A 12855-nucleotide genomic window follows, 5' to 3' on the forward strand; every position below is an offset into this window, starting at 1 on the left:
GTGACTTTAACTATATATATATGACGCAAATCTTCCCTCCTAAAATGCAGAGATTTCCAGCCACAAACAATTAAAACAAAATCCCCAGAGTAGCAATTGCTAAACTGTTATAAGTAGACAAAACCTGTATGTATCAATCTACCAATTTATTAATTTATAGGGCAAATCAAAGATTTAGTCTTTTTCTAACTATGGGTCAGCAAATATGTAAATTTTTTATTTTCTTATGAAACTTGAATGATTGGTTTACTATCGTTGGTTTACTTCTGTAATCTAAACTAATATTTCTCAGTGTAATTTACAATTGGGATAATATAGTTTCTGGCAGTACTTATTCAGAAAAATAAGCATAGTAATACAAATGACAAAATAAGTGCATTTAAAAAAATAGGTGTACATTGTCGGGTATTTGCAGTGTTCCATGTTCTAATCAATATTCTAATGGTACAATAATGTTCTATGTTTAGTTTATCCATTCAATCTGATTTATTGTATTATGCTCACAATTTTTGGGAATTAAATTATTTTCTTCTGTAAAGGGTCAAAACTATAGGCAATAACAAGTCAAGAGGCTGTTTTAGATGCACATTTGATTTATTCTATTCAACACGATAGCATGCTTAGGGAGGCACCATTATATTAGCAACAGGTGTCTCGGGCACTTTATTGTCTGGAGAAACTTTATTCTTCATCAAGTCCTTTCTGAAAAAAAGAGAACACAGGATAAGTGTTGAGTGGTGTTTAAACAAAGTATTAGAGGAGCACTTGGAGTGGAAAACAGATAGGTACACACACAGCCCTTTTTTTAAATGATTCCATTTGTTTAATTAAAAGGTAATGAGCCAGATCATTTTTGTTGGGATTTTTCTTTACTTTGTTCAAATTTAGAAGTTTACCAACAATTATATTTTTTAGCATTTGGTAGAAATGCCAAATAGCAATTCTGGCATTTCTATAAACTCTATAACTTGGGTCAGACATTTTGGTGTCTTTCCACAAGTTTCTCACAACTCTGTGATGCAACATTGGCCCATTACTCCTTACAGAACCAGTGTAACAGTTTTGTAAACCCAGATGTCTCCCAAACACCTTTCCAACTCTGTGTTTTCTGTGACGGCTTTGTGATGACCACACCTAGATGCTATTTTTTTTTTTTTTTTGCTAACTGACAGCAAGTTCGGTTCATTAGTACCCATTTGTACTTAAAGTGTAACTTCCTTGCAGATAACATTAGATGTTGCTTTACTGTCTGCTTTTGTTCTGGGGTTGATAAGCACATTTAACATCCAACACATTCATAACTGCGATACAGATCCTATCTCTGTGTTAACAAGCATGATTACTTAACATTTCTATTATGATTGTACTTGTATCAGATTGTTTGAACAAATGAATGTTCAGACATTCATTTGTTTGAACATTCAACAAATGAATGTTGTTGAACATTATATCATGGAATCAAATGAAATTTCAGATTGGTTACAAACTAAAAATGATACACAATATTTCCTTTGAGAGATTAAAAACAACCACGGAGATGTAAAAATAACTAGTTATTCTTTGGTTGTTTCAGTTCAAAAAGTCAGAAATAATTTCAACAAGGGATTGTCAAGGTCAAACTATTAGCTTTTTTTGTTTTTTGGATTGAACATGAAAGCATTTTTATGCACTGGACATCTTTAAAAATATATATTTGAAAAACAATTACCATTTTTGTCTACATACAAACCTTTGACCCAGCATCACGGCTTTTGGCTCGTAACTTGTTGACTTGAGATTCTGCAATATCGGCTCTCTCTTCAGCCTCATCCAACTCATGTTGAAGCTTGCGGAACTTGGTGAGGTTGCTGTTGGCTTGTTCCTCCTGTTGGAAAAGCATCACATATTCCAGATAAGTGTATGACTATGTTATATAATGATCCTATTTTGAAAGATCTATACTCACTGCTACTTCTGCAGACTTCTTATAGGATTTCACTTTGAGCTGAAGCTTGTCCACCAAGTCTTGGAGACGTGCCAGATTTTTACGGTCCTCTTCAGTCTAGGTTTAATGAAATAAGATGGACATTGAAAAAAAAATACTTTTTTAGTTTGTGAAAACTACTAAAGATGTGTTCTAGATTAATAGATACCTGATAGGTAAGTTCCTTGATGCGTCTCTCATACTTTCTCACTCCTTTTATTGCATCGCTGGACTTCTTCTGTTCACTTTCCACCTCATTTTCAAGCTCCCTGACCTGCAAATTCCACAGCAAAAGTCATTAAACATCATATTGGTTGAGATTCAGAAAACATTTGATTTGCTTGCGCAAACACTTTACATCAATGAGCCTTCCTGTACTTACCCTGGCCTCAAGCTTCTGGACCTGCTTCTTGCCTCCCTTCATGGCGATCTGTTCAGCTTCATCCAGACGGTGCTGCAGGTCTTTGATGGTCTGCTCCATGTTCTTCTTCATGCGCTCCAGGTGAGCGCTGGTGTCCTGCTCTTTCTTCAGTTCCTCTGCCATCATGGCAGCATCAGTGATGGCCTTCTTGGCCTTCTCTTCAGCATTTCTGCACTCCTGCACAGCCTCCTCCACTTCAGTCTGTAGTTGAACAATATCACCCTCCAGCTTCTTCTTCTGGTTTATCAGGCTGGTGTTCTGCATGATTTCAAAATAAGATATTTATGAGGTATTAGTTCATGTAGGAAGTATTATTACTTTTGAGATGTAGTCTCACCTGTGAGTGCAGTAGCTGCACCCGTTCACTAACATCCAGCAGCTCTTGCTCAGCAAGTTTGCGGCTTCGTTCGGTTTGCTCTAAAGCGCCTCTCAGTTCCTCCAGTTCTGCCTGAAGCAAGTTGTTGCGTCTTTCAACAATAGCAAGGTTTTCCTTCATGTCATCATTGGCTCGCAGAGCATCATCAAGTTGGAGTTGAGCATCCTTTAAATAAATGTCAAACAATTTTTTTATCTAGATTTGATGTTTTTAAACTAAGGCAATACCACAATTACGTTTCCTATTACTTACTGACCTTAAGATGTGCATGAACAGACTTGAGTTGTTTCTGGGCCTCAGCTGCCTGCCTGTTGGCTTGGCTAAGCTGGATCTCCATCTCATTGAGGTCTCCCTCCATCTTCTTTTTCAGACGAAGGGCTTCATTCCTGCTGCGAGTTTCAGACTCAAGGGAGCTCTGGAGAGTATCCACCATCCGCTGTTGGTTTCGCTTTACTTGTTCCATCTCTTCATCTTTCTCAGCCAGCTTTCGCTCAAAGTCCGCTTTTATTTGGTTCAACTCAAGCTGGACTCTGAGAATCTTTCCTTCCTCATGCTCCAGTGAGGCCTATAGAAACAGGATGAGTTGTATGAAATAATTATTTTACCAAATACCAAACACTACAATATTTTAATTCTAGTAAATGTTTTGCTCTGCACTTTACCTCTGCTTCCTCAAGAGCGGTCTGTATCTCAGTCTTTTCTTGTTCCAGCTGCTTCCGTATCTTCTCAAGCTCATGAATATTCTTTCCTCCCTCACCAATTTGCTCAGTGAGGTCAGATATTTCCTCTAAAATGTAATTGAGACAATATATTAATTCTTCTTTGTAATTAATTTGTCTGATGTTTTATTGATGAATAACCAACCTTGTAAGTTCTTGTTCTCCCTCTTCATGGTCTCCAGATGTTCGAGAGACTCTTCATAAGAGTTTTTAAGTTTGAAGAGTTCGGTGCTCAGAGATCTGGCTTCTTTCTGAGAACTCTCCAACTCTGACTGAGACTCTTCATACTTCTGTTTCCACTCAGACAAGACCTAAAAAAATGATGGAGATGTAAGTATTTTCTCTTTAGGTGTGGTAAGTTCATACTGCTGTCTCTGTATTTTTCAACCTTGTCAAAGTTCCTTTGCCTCTTGTCCAGAGCAGCAGCAGCAGCATTAGACCTCTCCACATCCACCATGAGATCTTCGATCTCATTCTGCAGCCTGTGTTTGGTCTTCTCCAGAGAGGAGCATTTAGCGTTCACTGCTTCAACTGCCTCCTCGGCCTCCTGCAGACGCTGAGCCAGCTTCTTCCTGGATTATTGAAGAATCCAGGATTGGGATTGGCTGCTTTCAAACTTTTTACAGACACTGAAATTCAAATGTGCTGTACTCACTTGGCTTCCTCCAGTTCCTCGGTTCTCTGGATGGCATCAGTTTCGTACTTGGTTCTCCACTGAGCCACCTCAGAGTTGGCCTTGGACATGCTGCGCTGAAGTTCAGCCTTGGCCTCCTGCTCCTCCTCGTACTGCTCCCTGAGGAGGTCACAGTCATGGCGAGCAGACTGCACCGCATGGGCTAATGCATTCTTGGCCTGAAAAGAAAGCATACAAAAAGACATAGTCATTGTCAATAAATCATCTTTATTTTTATGGAGTCTCTTGGTTCCCACTTGCCTTGATTTCCTCTTCCAGTTGCCTTTTGAGGTCTTCAATTTGTTGTGTGTAGGACTGCTTTCCTCTGGTGAGTTGAGACACTAAGGAATCCTTTTCCTCAAGCTGCCTTATAAGTTCACCTGAGAATGAATTTAAAAATTAGTTTTTAAATTGATGAAGTTTAAATATGCAATTCAAGAGGTTTAAAGTGCATGTTTATACCATTTTCAGTTTGAAGCTTAGCTTTCTGCATGGTGAAGTCATTGATGGTACGCTGTCCCTCTTCTGATTTGGTTTTATATTCATTCATCTGATCCTCAAGAGACCGACACATTTTCTCCAAATTGTTCTGAAAGAAAGTAAATACGAGTATCAATAATCATCACCCTTACAAGATTTTACTCAATAAGCCAACAGCAAGAAAATCTTCATACATAACCTTAATATTTAATTTACCTTGGCCTTAACAATCTGCTCCATATTGGACACAACATCATCCAGCTCCAGTCTAAGCTCACTCTTCTCCTTCTCCAGCTTCTGCTTGACTCTCTGCAGGTTGTCGATCTGTTCTCCCAGGTCAGCAACACTGTCAGCTTGTTTCTTCCTGAAAGTGGCAGTGGTGGCTTCATGGTGCAGGGTGGCCTCTTCGAGGTCTCTGCGGAGTTTCTGGAGCTCGGCCTCCCTCTTCTTGTTCATCTCAATCTGGGCGGCTGTGGCTCCTCCAGCCTCCTCCAGTCTCTCACTGATCTCCTCTAACTCTCTAGCCAAGTCTGCTCTCTGCTTCTCCACCTTGGCTCGAGCAGCTCGTTCTGCTTCAAGCTCTTCCTCCAGCTCTTCAATGCGGGCCTAGAACAAAAGGATGAATGTTGCATTTGCTTTTAAAAACATGCAGTTCTTCTTGTTAATATTTTGTCTGGTGAGAAGTTTCACCTGCAGCTCCTTCAGTTTCTTCTGGAGCTGAGCACTCATTGCTTGTTCATCCTCTATTTTTCCATTGAGTTGGCTTATTTCAAAATCTTTCCTATGGATGATAAATGGTACAATGTATAAAATGATGCCTACTTAGAAAGTAGCTAGTGTTTTTGATATGGGCTTCTTACTTTTTCAGCCTTTCTACAAGTTGCTGCTTGTCATTTTCTAAGTCCATGATACTTTCTTGAGCCAACTTTAAGTCTCCCTCAAGCTTTCGTTTGGCTCTCTCAAGGTCCATTCGTATTTTCTTTTCTTGTTCTAAGGATCCTTCAAGCTGCAGAGAGACAGGCAAATAATCATGTGTAGTCAAATAAACATAATACAGGATTTAGTTGTTATGTTTTAGATCTTACATCGTCCACTTGCTGCTCCAGCTTCGTCTTGGCCTTGGTCAGAATGTTGACTTTGTCTTCCTCACTCTGCAGGTCATCCAGGGTTTGTTGATGAGCTTCCTGTAAAGCTTTTTTCTCCTTTGTGAGCTTGGCGATGATTTCGTCCAAAGCAGCCATCTCCTCTGTCAGGTTCTTGACCTAGAGGCCAAAAGGTTTTCAGTGTGAACCAATGATATTTGACAGCATGCTGTGTTTTGGTGTAATGGTTGGTCTTGGTGGTACCTTATTCTCTGTAGCGTGTTTCTCTTTCTCCACCTTTGCCAGAGTTAGCTCCAAGTCGTCAATGTCCTTCTTTAACTCAGAGCATTCATCCTCCAGCTTCCTCTTCTTTGCAGTCAGTTCAGCATTCATCTCCTCCTCGTCCTCCAGTCTTTCTGTCAACTCCTTGATTTTTGCTTCCAGTTGAATCTTACTCTTGATCAGACCTTCACATCGTTCCTCAGCATCAGACAGATTATCTTGCTCCTTTTATCAAAAGAATTGAATATGTTTTATGGAATGGTTATCATAAATTATGTTCAGCCATTAAAATCACAGTTTCAACATACAGTTTGGACTTGGAGCTGCAGGTCGTTCTTCTCTTGGAGAAGAGAGACCATTTTCTCCTCTAGTTCCTTCCTTCGGGCTTCTGATTTTGCATAAGCCTCCTTGAGTTTGGTAAACTCCTCCTTCATGTTGGCCATCTCCTTCTCAGTCTCAGCTGATTTCAACAGAGGTTTGATCTTGAAGTACAACTTCATCCAGGGCCAATTCTTGACCCCCATGAAGGCACGGATGTTCCACTGAATCACAAGTAGTGCATCCCTGTGTGCAACATTTTGGATTAAAGCGCTGCTGAAATTTTGTGAAACTATTACTATTTTGTATTTCATTGTATCTCTTTTATACTGCACAATATTTTTCTCTCAGTTTCTTAATATAAGTTATAACATTGTAAGCCGTTCTAAATTAGTTTATTTAAAATTAACATATGTACTTGATTTTTTTTACCTGCGTTCTACAATCTTCTGGAATTCTATTCTTGCAATAACACCTCTGGATCTTGCCTGGATCCTCGTTATAATGAGAGCCAGACGGTCATCTCTCATCTCCTCCAGTAGACCTAGGAGCCCAGCTTTGAAGAACACCTAATTTATTTAAACATTTAGATACTTAGTCATGTGTGGGAGTGTTCATGTGTAAGATTCTGGCTCATTTAAACTTTCTAAGTGTGTGATTTGGATGTGATCTAAATATAAAACAAAAACAATAACTCATTTGAATTGGTTGACTTTTACAGATATCTGACAAATGTTTACGTAACATAGATTTACTTACCTTGGTGTGACCCAATTTATACTGGTTATGATCGATATCTAGGGAACCTAGAAGCTTCTCTGAAGCCTTCTTGTTATCGATGAACTGTCCCTCAGGTATAGCATTCGGGTTTAAGATGCGGTATCTTTAACAAAAGTAAAAGATCACTTGTGTACAAAACTTGGAATAAAATGCTCAACTTCAACTACCACTTGTATATTGAGGTTTGTTAAATGGTATTCAAACATTTTGTAAAACCCAATAAACTTCAATTCAACAATAGAATCTATGAACATAGATATACTCAAAGAATATAAACAGTGTGGGACGAATAAAAACTGGAAAAGAGGTTTTTAGGTCCTTTTATTTTGAAGCAACACATACTTTATAAACTTTTTTGTAGACCAGTGTCTTTTGTAATCAACTAACCCAAGAAGAGAAGTTTGATTTATGTAAATTATGTTCAAAATGCAATATTTGTAACAAATACATCCAAATATGGTCATTTTTGTTCTTTTAACATTTCTATGTCTGACTTCTAATCAACAACAAACCTCTGCTTAAAGTCTCCATAGAGGATCCTGTTAGGGAAGCCTTTCCTACAGATCCTTATGCCTTCCAGGACACCGTTACAGCGCAGCTGGTGCATCACCAGAGGGTTCTCCATGGCCCCAGGAGTCTTGGTCTCGTTGGGGATAATGCAGCGTACAAAGTGAGGGTGGGTAGACCTCAGGTTGGTCATCAACTTATTCAGGTTCTCCTGAAAGCACATGTTTATTGTCAATGGATGTCTCACATCCATGTAGATGTTTTATGACCGTTAAAATTAAAATAATCGTACCCTGTGCAGGGCAGACACAGTTTGGAAAGATGAACCTTTCTTCTTAGTTCCACCTTTGCCTTTTCCTCCAGATTCCTGAACTAAAAGTTATTAACACAGTATTAAATAGAAGAAATAATCAAAACCATATGTAGATATATTGTTTTCAAATGACCCAGTTGAAATAAAGCAAAAAGAAATAACACATGGATTAAAGATGCACATTTCTGCATTTTATCCATGTCATACTTATTACCTATCCACCCGTTTTTTAAATTGGTGATCTCCTTAGCAACTCATAATGTTCATGCTGACACAGAGGAACAAATACGCTAACAGCTACTGCTGCCCAGACATTTATCATCAGTTTAGGTGACTTTATTTTTTGACTTTAAACTTCTTTAATAATTTATTTGACACCACATCTTCATATTTTAGCACCATGAATGATGATGAATCAAACTATCAAGTTTACATATATTTGGGTGCCTAAAGTTGAGTTAATATCATTTAGTTAGATTAGTTAATTACCATACAGTAATTTGGGTTTGTCTGATGGAATTCTGTGTGAACGGTCACATGACAAATATGTTTCACATTTGAATTTGATTCATTATTAAGATCTTTTTCAAGCAAAATGGAACCAAAAAATCGTATGTGTCGTTATATAAAAGGGTCATCTACTACGCCCCCTTATTTAATAATAACGTGTTTTAAAAGGAGCAACTCATACTTGACTAAATACATACCTGAATCAGCTCCTGCATAATTTGCAAAGAGAATACCAAGCAGCTTGAGTGTAGACTTCTGGTACAGCACAACAACTGTCTCATTCAGAGGATCCTTGTTCTTCACCAGCCAGTTGTTGATATTATAGTCAACAGTTCCAGCATAGTGAACCAGGGCAAAATGGGCCTCTGGTTTGCCTTTGACAACTCTAGGCTTCTGGAAGTTGTTTGATTTTCCCAGATGATTGTCATAAAGCTTAGCTTTAAATGTAGCATCAGAGGCTTTGGGAAACATGCACTCCTCTTCGAGGATGGACATGATACCCATGGGCTGAAAAGGTTATGAAAGTGGTTTGAAACACAAATGACCTTTAACTTTCTTCATATGTTTGATATTCTGATTCTCACCTTTTCAATCAGGTCGATGCAGGCCTGCAGATCCATACCAAAGTCAATGAAAGTCCATTCAATTCCTTCTTTCTTGTACTCTTCCTGCTCCAGCACAAACATGTGGTGGTTGAAAAACTGTTGCAGTTTTTCATTGGTGAAGTTGATGCACAGCTGCTCAAAAGTGTTTAACTGGAGAGATATTGAAAGTAATTAAAAATGAACTCTTAGAATAAAAATCCCAGCAAGTATGCATTGATTCCTATCTAAACTCACATCAAAGATCTCAAACCCAGCAATGTCCAGCACTCCAATGAAGTACTGGCGAGGCTGCTTGGTGTCAAGAGACTGATTAATTCTCACCACCATCCACAGGAACATCCTCTCATAAACTGCCTTAGACAGGGCTCCAACAGCATAGTTGACCTCAATAAGGGCATGACAAGGACATTTGTTAAAACTAAATAATGTATCATCAAATGATACTCATAAAGCATATTTGTCTTTACCTGGGCAACAGTCTGTCCCTTGGTGACCCACTCATTCCCCACTTTGACTCTGGGGTGACAGAGACCTTTGATGAGGTCAGCAGAGTTCAGGCCCATCAGATATGCAACTTTGTCAGCATCTTTGGAGAATTAATGGCATTAATATTATTCAAGGCTACCATCATTGTTTGAGCTTGGTGACACATGTTGTGTCATTGACTGTAAACGGTTTAAAAAATAGAAATTTCTTACCTTCGGTGCCATCAGCCTCTGCCTGCTCCTCTCTCTGCTTGTTCTTAAACTTCATGTTTCCATGATGCATAATAGCCCCAGTAAGCTTGTACATACTGTTTTTTTCTTCTTGAGTGAATCCCAGCACATCAAAAGCTTCCTGAGTAAGACATGTTTCAGTGGTGAACTTTGTAGTTGACATTTAGTGTTGTTTAAAAAATGTTTGTCAGAATGCTCATCTTACATCAGTAGCCATCAGCTCTTCAGAGTCATTGATGGAAGCTACTGTTGTCTCTCCTTGGGAGATGAATGCGTAATCATAGGGGTTGTTGGTGATGAGTAGCATCTCTAGAAATTTAGAAAATACCTTAATAGTAAAATTGTTTTTTTAGGTAAGAGTGTTTAAAAATACAGATACAGAAATCAGTTTGAGCAAAGTTCACACAATTACCCAGAAGTTCAGGCTTTGCCTGAGACAGGATCTGGTAGAAAATGTGGTAATCCCTCTCAGCTCTGAGCTGGTAGGTGACACGTGACTTTTCCAGAAGATCTGGTGGGAAAACAACCTATTATTCTCAGCAGAAATGGGCCATCACTGCCTTGAAGTATGTAGTCAAGGTACGTACAGGTTTCAATGTCAGCAGAGGCAAGCTTTCCTCTATTGTCAAAGTGGATTCTGATGAATTTTCCCTAAAAGAAAAAGAGTTATTGAATTTCTTGACTTTATCTCAGAAATGACTAATTCAAGATCCACAGTCACTTACAAATCTGGAGGAGTTGTCATTCCTGATGGTCTTGGCATTGCCAAAAGCCTCCAGAGCAGGATTAGCCTGAATGATTTGATCCTCCAGGGTACCCTGATGAAATCGAACAAAACCACAATTTCAGATTTAAAACACAATAAAAAGCTGTCATTGACATCTGTGACATTCTGAATGCACTGCATTTTTCTGATGTATAATATGTAAATATTAATACAAAGTGTATATAAATGTAATTATTCATATTAATTGTGGACCTCGATTAAAATTTTTAATCGAGTTAAATACAGGGTCTGTAATTAATAATAAGAGTTAATCATATTTTAATCAAAAACTATATATGGACAAAATAAGTAACATTTTCAATTCAGAACCCTTCATTCTGCCAAATTTTTGAATAAATAAATATATAATCTCAATAAAAAAGATGTTTATTGTTTTTAATCTGTTATGTCTGTTATTTAGGTTATTCAATCATCAGATTGGTGCAAAGTGCCATTGTACCCATTCAGAGTGGAGTCCTTGGTCATTCATGTATTAAATAAAGCAACTGTGTAGATTGTGAATGCTGACTTCAACGTTGGGGACATCTGTGCTTGCAACATGTCTTTCATTGAGATAATATTTTAGGCTTGAATAGCTTTGGTGATACATCAGTTCCTTTTTGTACAACTTGCAGTCAACAATAGTCTTTTGCAGCATCCAATCAAATTGTCTTTTGATGCAAAAACTAACCTATTGAATTGCACATAAAAAAGCAATTATTTGTATTAAAAATTTTAACACATTAAAATCTGTCTCATTAATGAATTAAAACTAGTGTATTAAGTCCCAGCCACAATATATATATATATATATATATATATATATATATATATATATATATAGATATATATATATATATATATATATATATATATATATATATATATATATATATATATATATATATATATATATATATATATATATATATATATATATATATATATATATATATATATATATATATATATATATATATATATATATATTACCTTCTTTTCACTTGCAGCATCTTTCTTCCCAACTCCTGGTGCAGCAGCAATGCTGGCAAAGTACTGAATGACACGCTTGGTGTTCACAGTCTTTCCAGCTCCAGATTCTCCGCTGTGTAAAAGATACAAGAAAAGTTTTCTGCCAAGATCTACAACTTAGTACCACTAAAGAAATATACGGTTGCAGTCTGACTCACGTAATGAGGATTGACTGGTTTTCTCGATCTGTTAACAAGAAATTTTAGCAATCAAGTCAAAATTAGAGCATCATAAGGGATGTGTGAACAAAATAAGGGGTTTCTGTACCTGCCAGCATGTTCTGGTAGGCATTGTCAGAGATGGAGAAGATGTGAGGAGGAGCTTCACTCCTCTTCTTTCCTCTGTAGGCAACAACCACCTCTTGGTTGTAGACTGGCAGCCACTTGTAGGGGTTGATAGTCACACAGAACAGCCCAGAGTAGGTCTGCAGGTTAACAGGTAACAACAACAAAAGATAATGCTGTAATTGTCTTATTGAGCATATAGACTGCATTTCACTGCAATGTTAGTTTGTACATTGAAGTTTAGCTTTCTTACATAGATCATCCATGCTGCGTAACGCTCTTTGAGGTTAAACAGCACAGCTGGCTCATGGAGGAAGGTGAACATTGCCATGTCCTCAATTTTATCAAACTTTGGCGGGTTCTGAGGATGTACATCGCACTCCTTCACTGTGACAGTCTGTAAAAGAAAACAACAAAAACTTTGTTTTACATCTAAACTGAATCATCAGCATCATATCTTTATTCCAGAAATGTAAGTCCATAGTAAAAAGATAAACAAGATAAAAAATGTTAAAAGTAAGAATCAAACACCTCTACGGATTATTGATTTTACACATTTTAGTACTGAATATAAATTCACTTGCCTTTCCAAATTCTGTATCAACAGTGACTTTGTCACCATCACGACTTTGGATGGTTGCTTTTACGTACTCAACTTCTGGGTCAGGCACGAAGCACTCTCTCTTCATGTCGAAGGGGCGAGTCTGGGCCTCCAGACGCTCCCTATCCGATTTCCTTAGAAAAGGAGCAGCAGTCCCAAATTCTGCCATGGCGGCATCCCCCATGTTTCAACCTGGTTTAAAAAGTAGCCTTCTTTAGATTGTCAAAATTATGTTGAAAAGTCACTGTTGAATGTTTCTTTAAGTACTTGTTAAGATAGAGATCTTATTCTCTGACAGGATTAAAAATTGGATATGATATGTCAAGTTACAGTTTTAGAACTGATTAGTCATTTGAATTTATGATTATTTATTGCTGTCAGATCAGTTTTTGGTTTTTTTTAAATATTAGAAAATGCTCATTTTTAA

At 37.6% G+C, this 12855-nt stretch overlaps 2 protein-coding genes and 1 long non-coding RNA gene across 7 annotated transcripts in view; 2 read left to right on the forward strand and 1 right to left on the reverse strand.

The window, feature by feature from the left end:
- The window catches only part of fitm1l (fat storage inducing transmembrane protein 1, like), a 95192-nt gene that overhangs the window by 39167 nt on the left and 43170 nt on the right, over positions 1 to 12855 (forward strand). The window lies entirely within an intron of this gene.
- Positions 1 to 12855, forward strand: part of LOC122841486 — a 53249-nt gene that overhangs the window by 35817 nt on the left and 4577 nt on the right. For 2 of the 4 annotated variants that reach the window (XR_006372395.1, XR_006372393.1), the window contains exon 7: positions 7619 to 7785. This is a non-coding gene — a long non-coding RNA (uncharacterized LOC122841486). The remainder of the gene's footprint in view (positions 1 to 7618; positions 7786 to 12855) is intronic. The other 2 variants (XR_006372396.1, XR_006372394.1) reach the window with 2 other exon arrangements.
- LOC122841479 (myosin-7-like) lies at positions 576 to 12627 on the reverse strand. The gene is made up of 37 exons (XM_044134794.1): positions 12412 to 12627; positions 12081 to 12224; positions 11811 to 11967; positions 11702 to 11729; positions 11505 to 11616; positions 10471 to 10563; positions 10333 to 10396; positions 10158 to 10256; positions 9951 to 10054; positions 9728 to 9866; positions 9497 to 9615; positions 9264 to 9413; positions 9009 to 9179; positions 8622 to 8931; positions 7894 to 7973; positions 7607 to 7812; positions 7074 to 7197; positions 6747 to 6883; positions 6305 to 6560; positions 5979 to 6221; positions 5718 to 5894; positions 5493 to 5638; positions 5323 to 5413; positions 4849 to 5238; positions 4615 to 4741; positions 4414 to 4532; positions 4135 to 4331; positions 3868 to 4051; positions 3625 to 3790; positions 3423 to 3547; positions 3017 to 3325; positions 2722 to 2925; positions 2346 to 2642; positions 2133 to 2237; positions 1946 to 2041; positions 1730 to 1864; positions 576 to 702 (listed from the first exon to the last, which is right to left on the reverse strand). Exons 1-37 carry the CDS (start codon positions 12610 to 12612, stop codon positions 682 to 684), a joined length of 5826 nt encoding a protein of 1941 aa, XP_043990729.1. The 5' UTR covers positions 12613 to 12627; the 3' UTR covers positions 576 to 681.

Source organism: Gambusia affinis, linkage group LG12, assembly GCF_019740435.1.
Source record: "Gambusia affinis linkage group LG12, SWU_Gaff_1.0, whole genome shotgun sequence".
Taxonomy (NCBI): Eukaryota; Metazoa; Chordata; class Actinopteri; order Cyprinodontiformes; family Poeciliidae; genus Gambusia; species Gambusia affinis.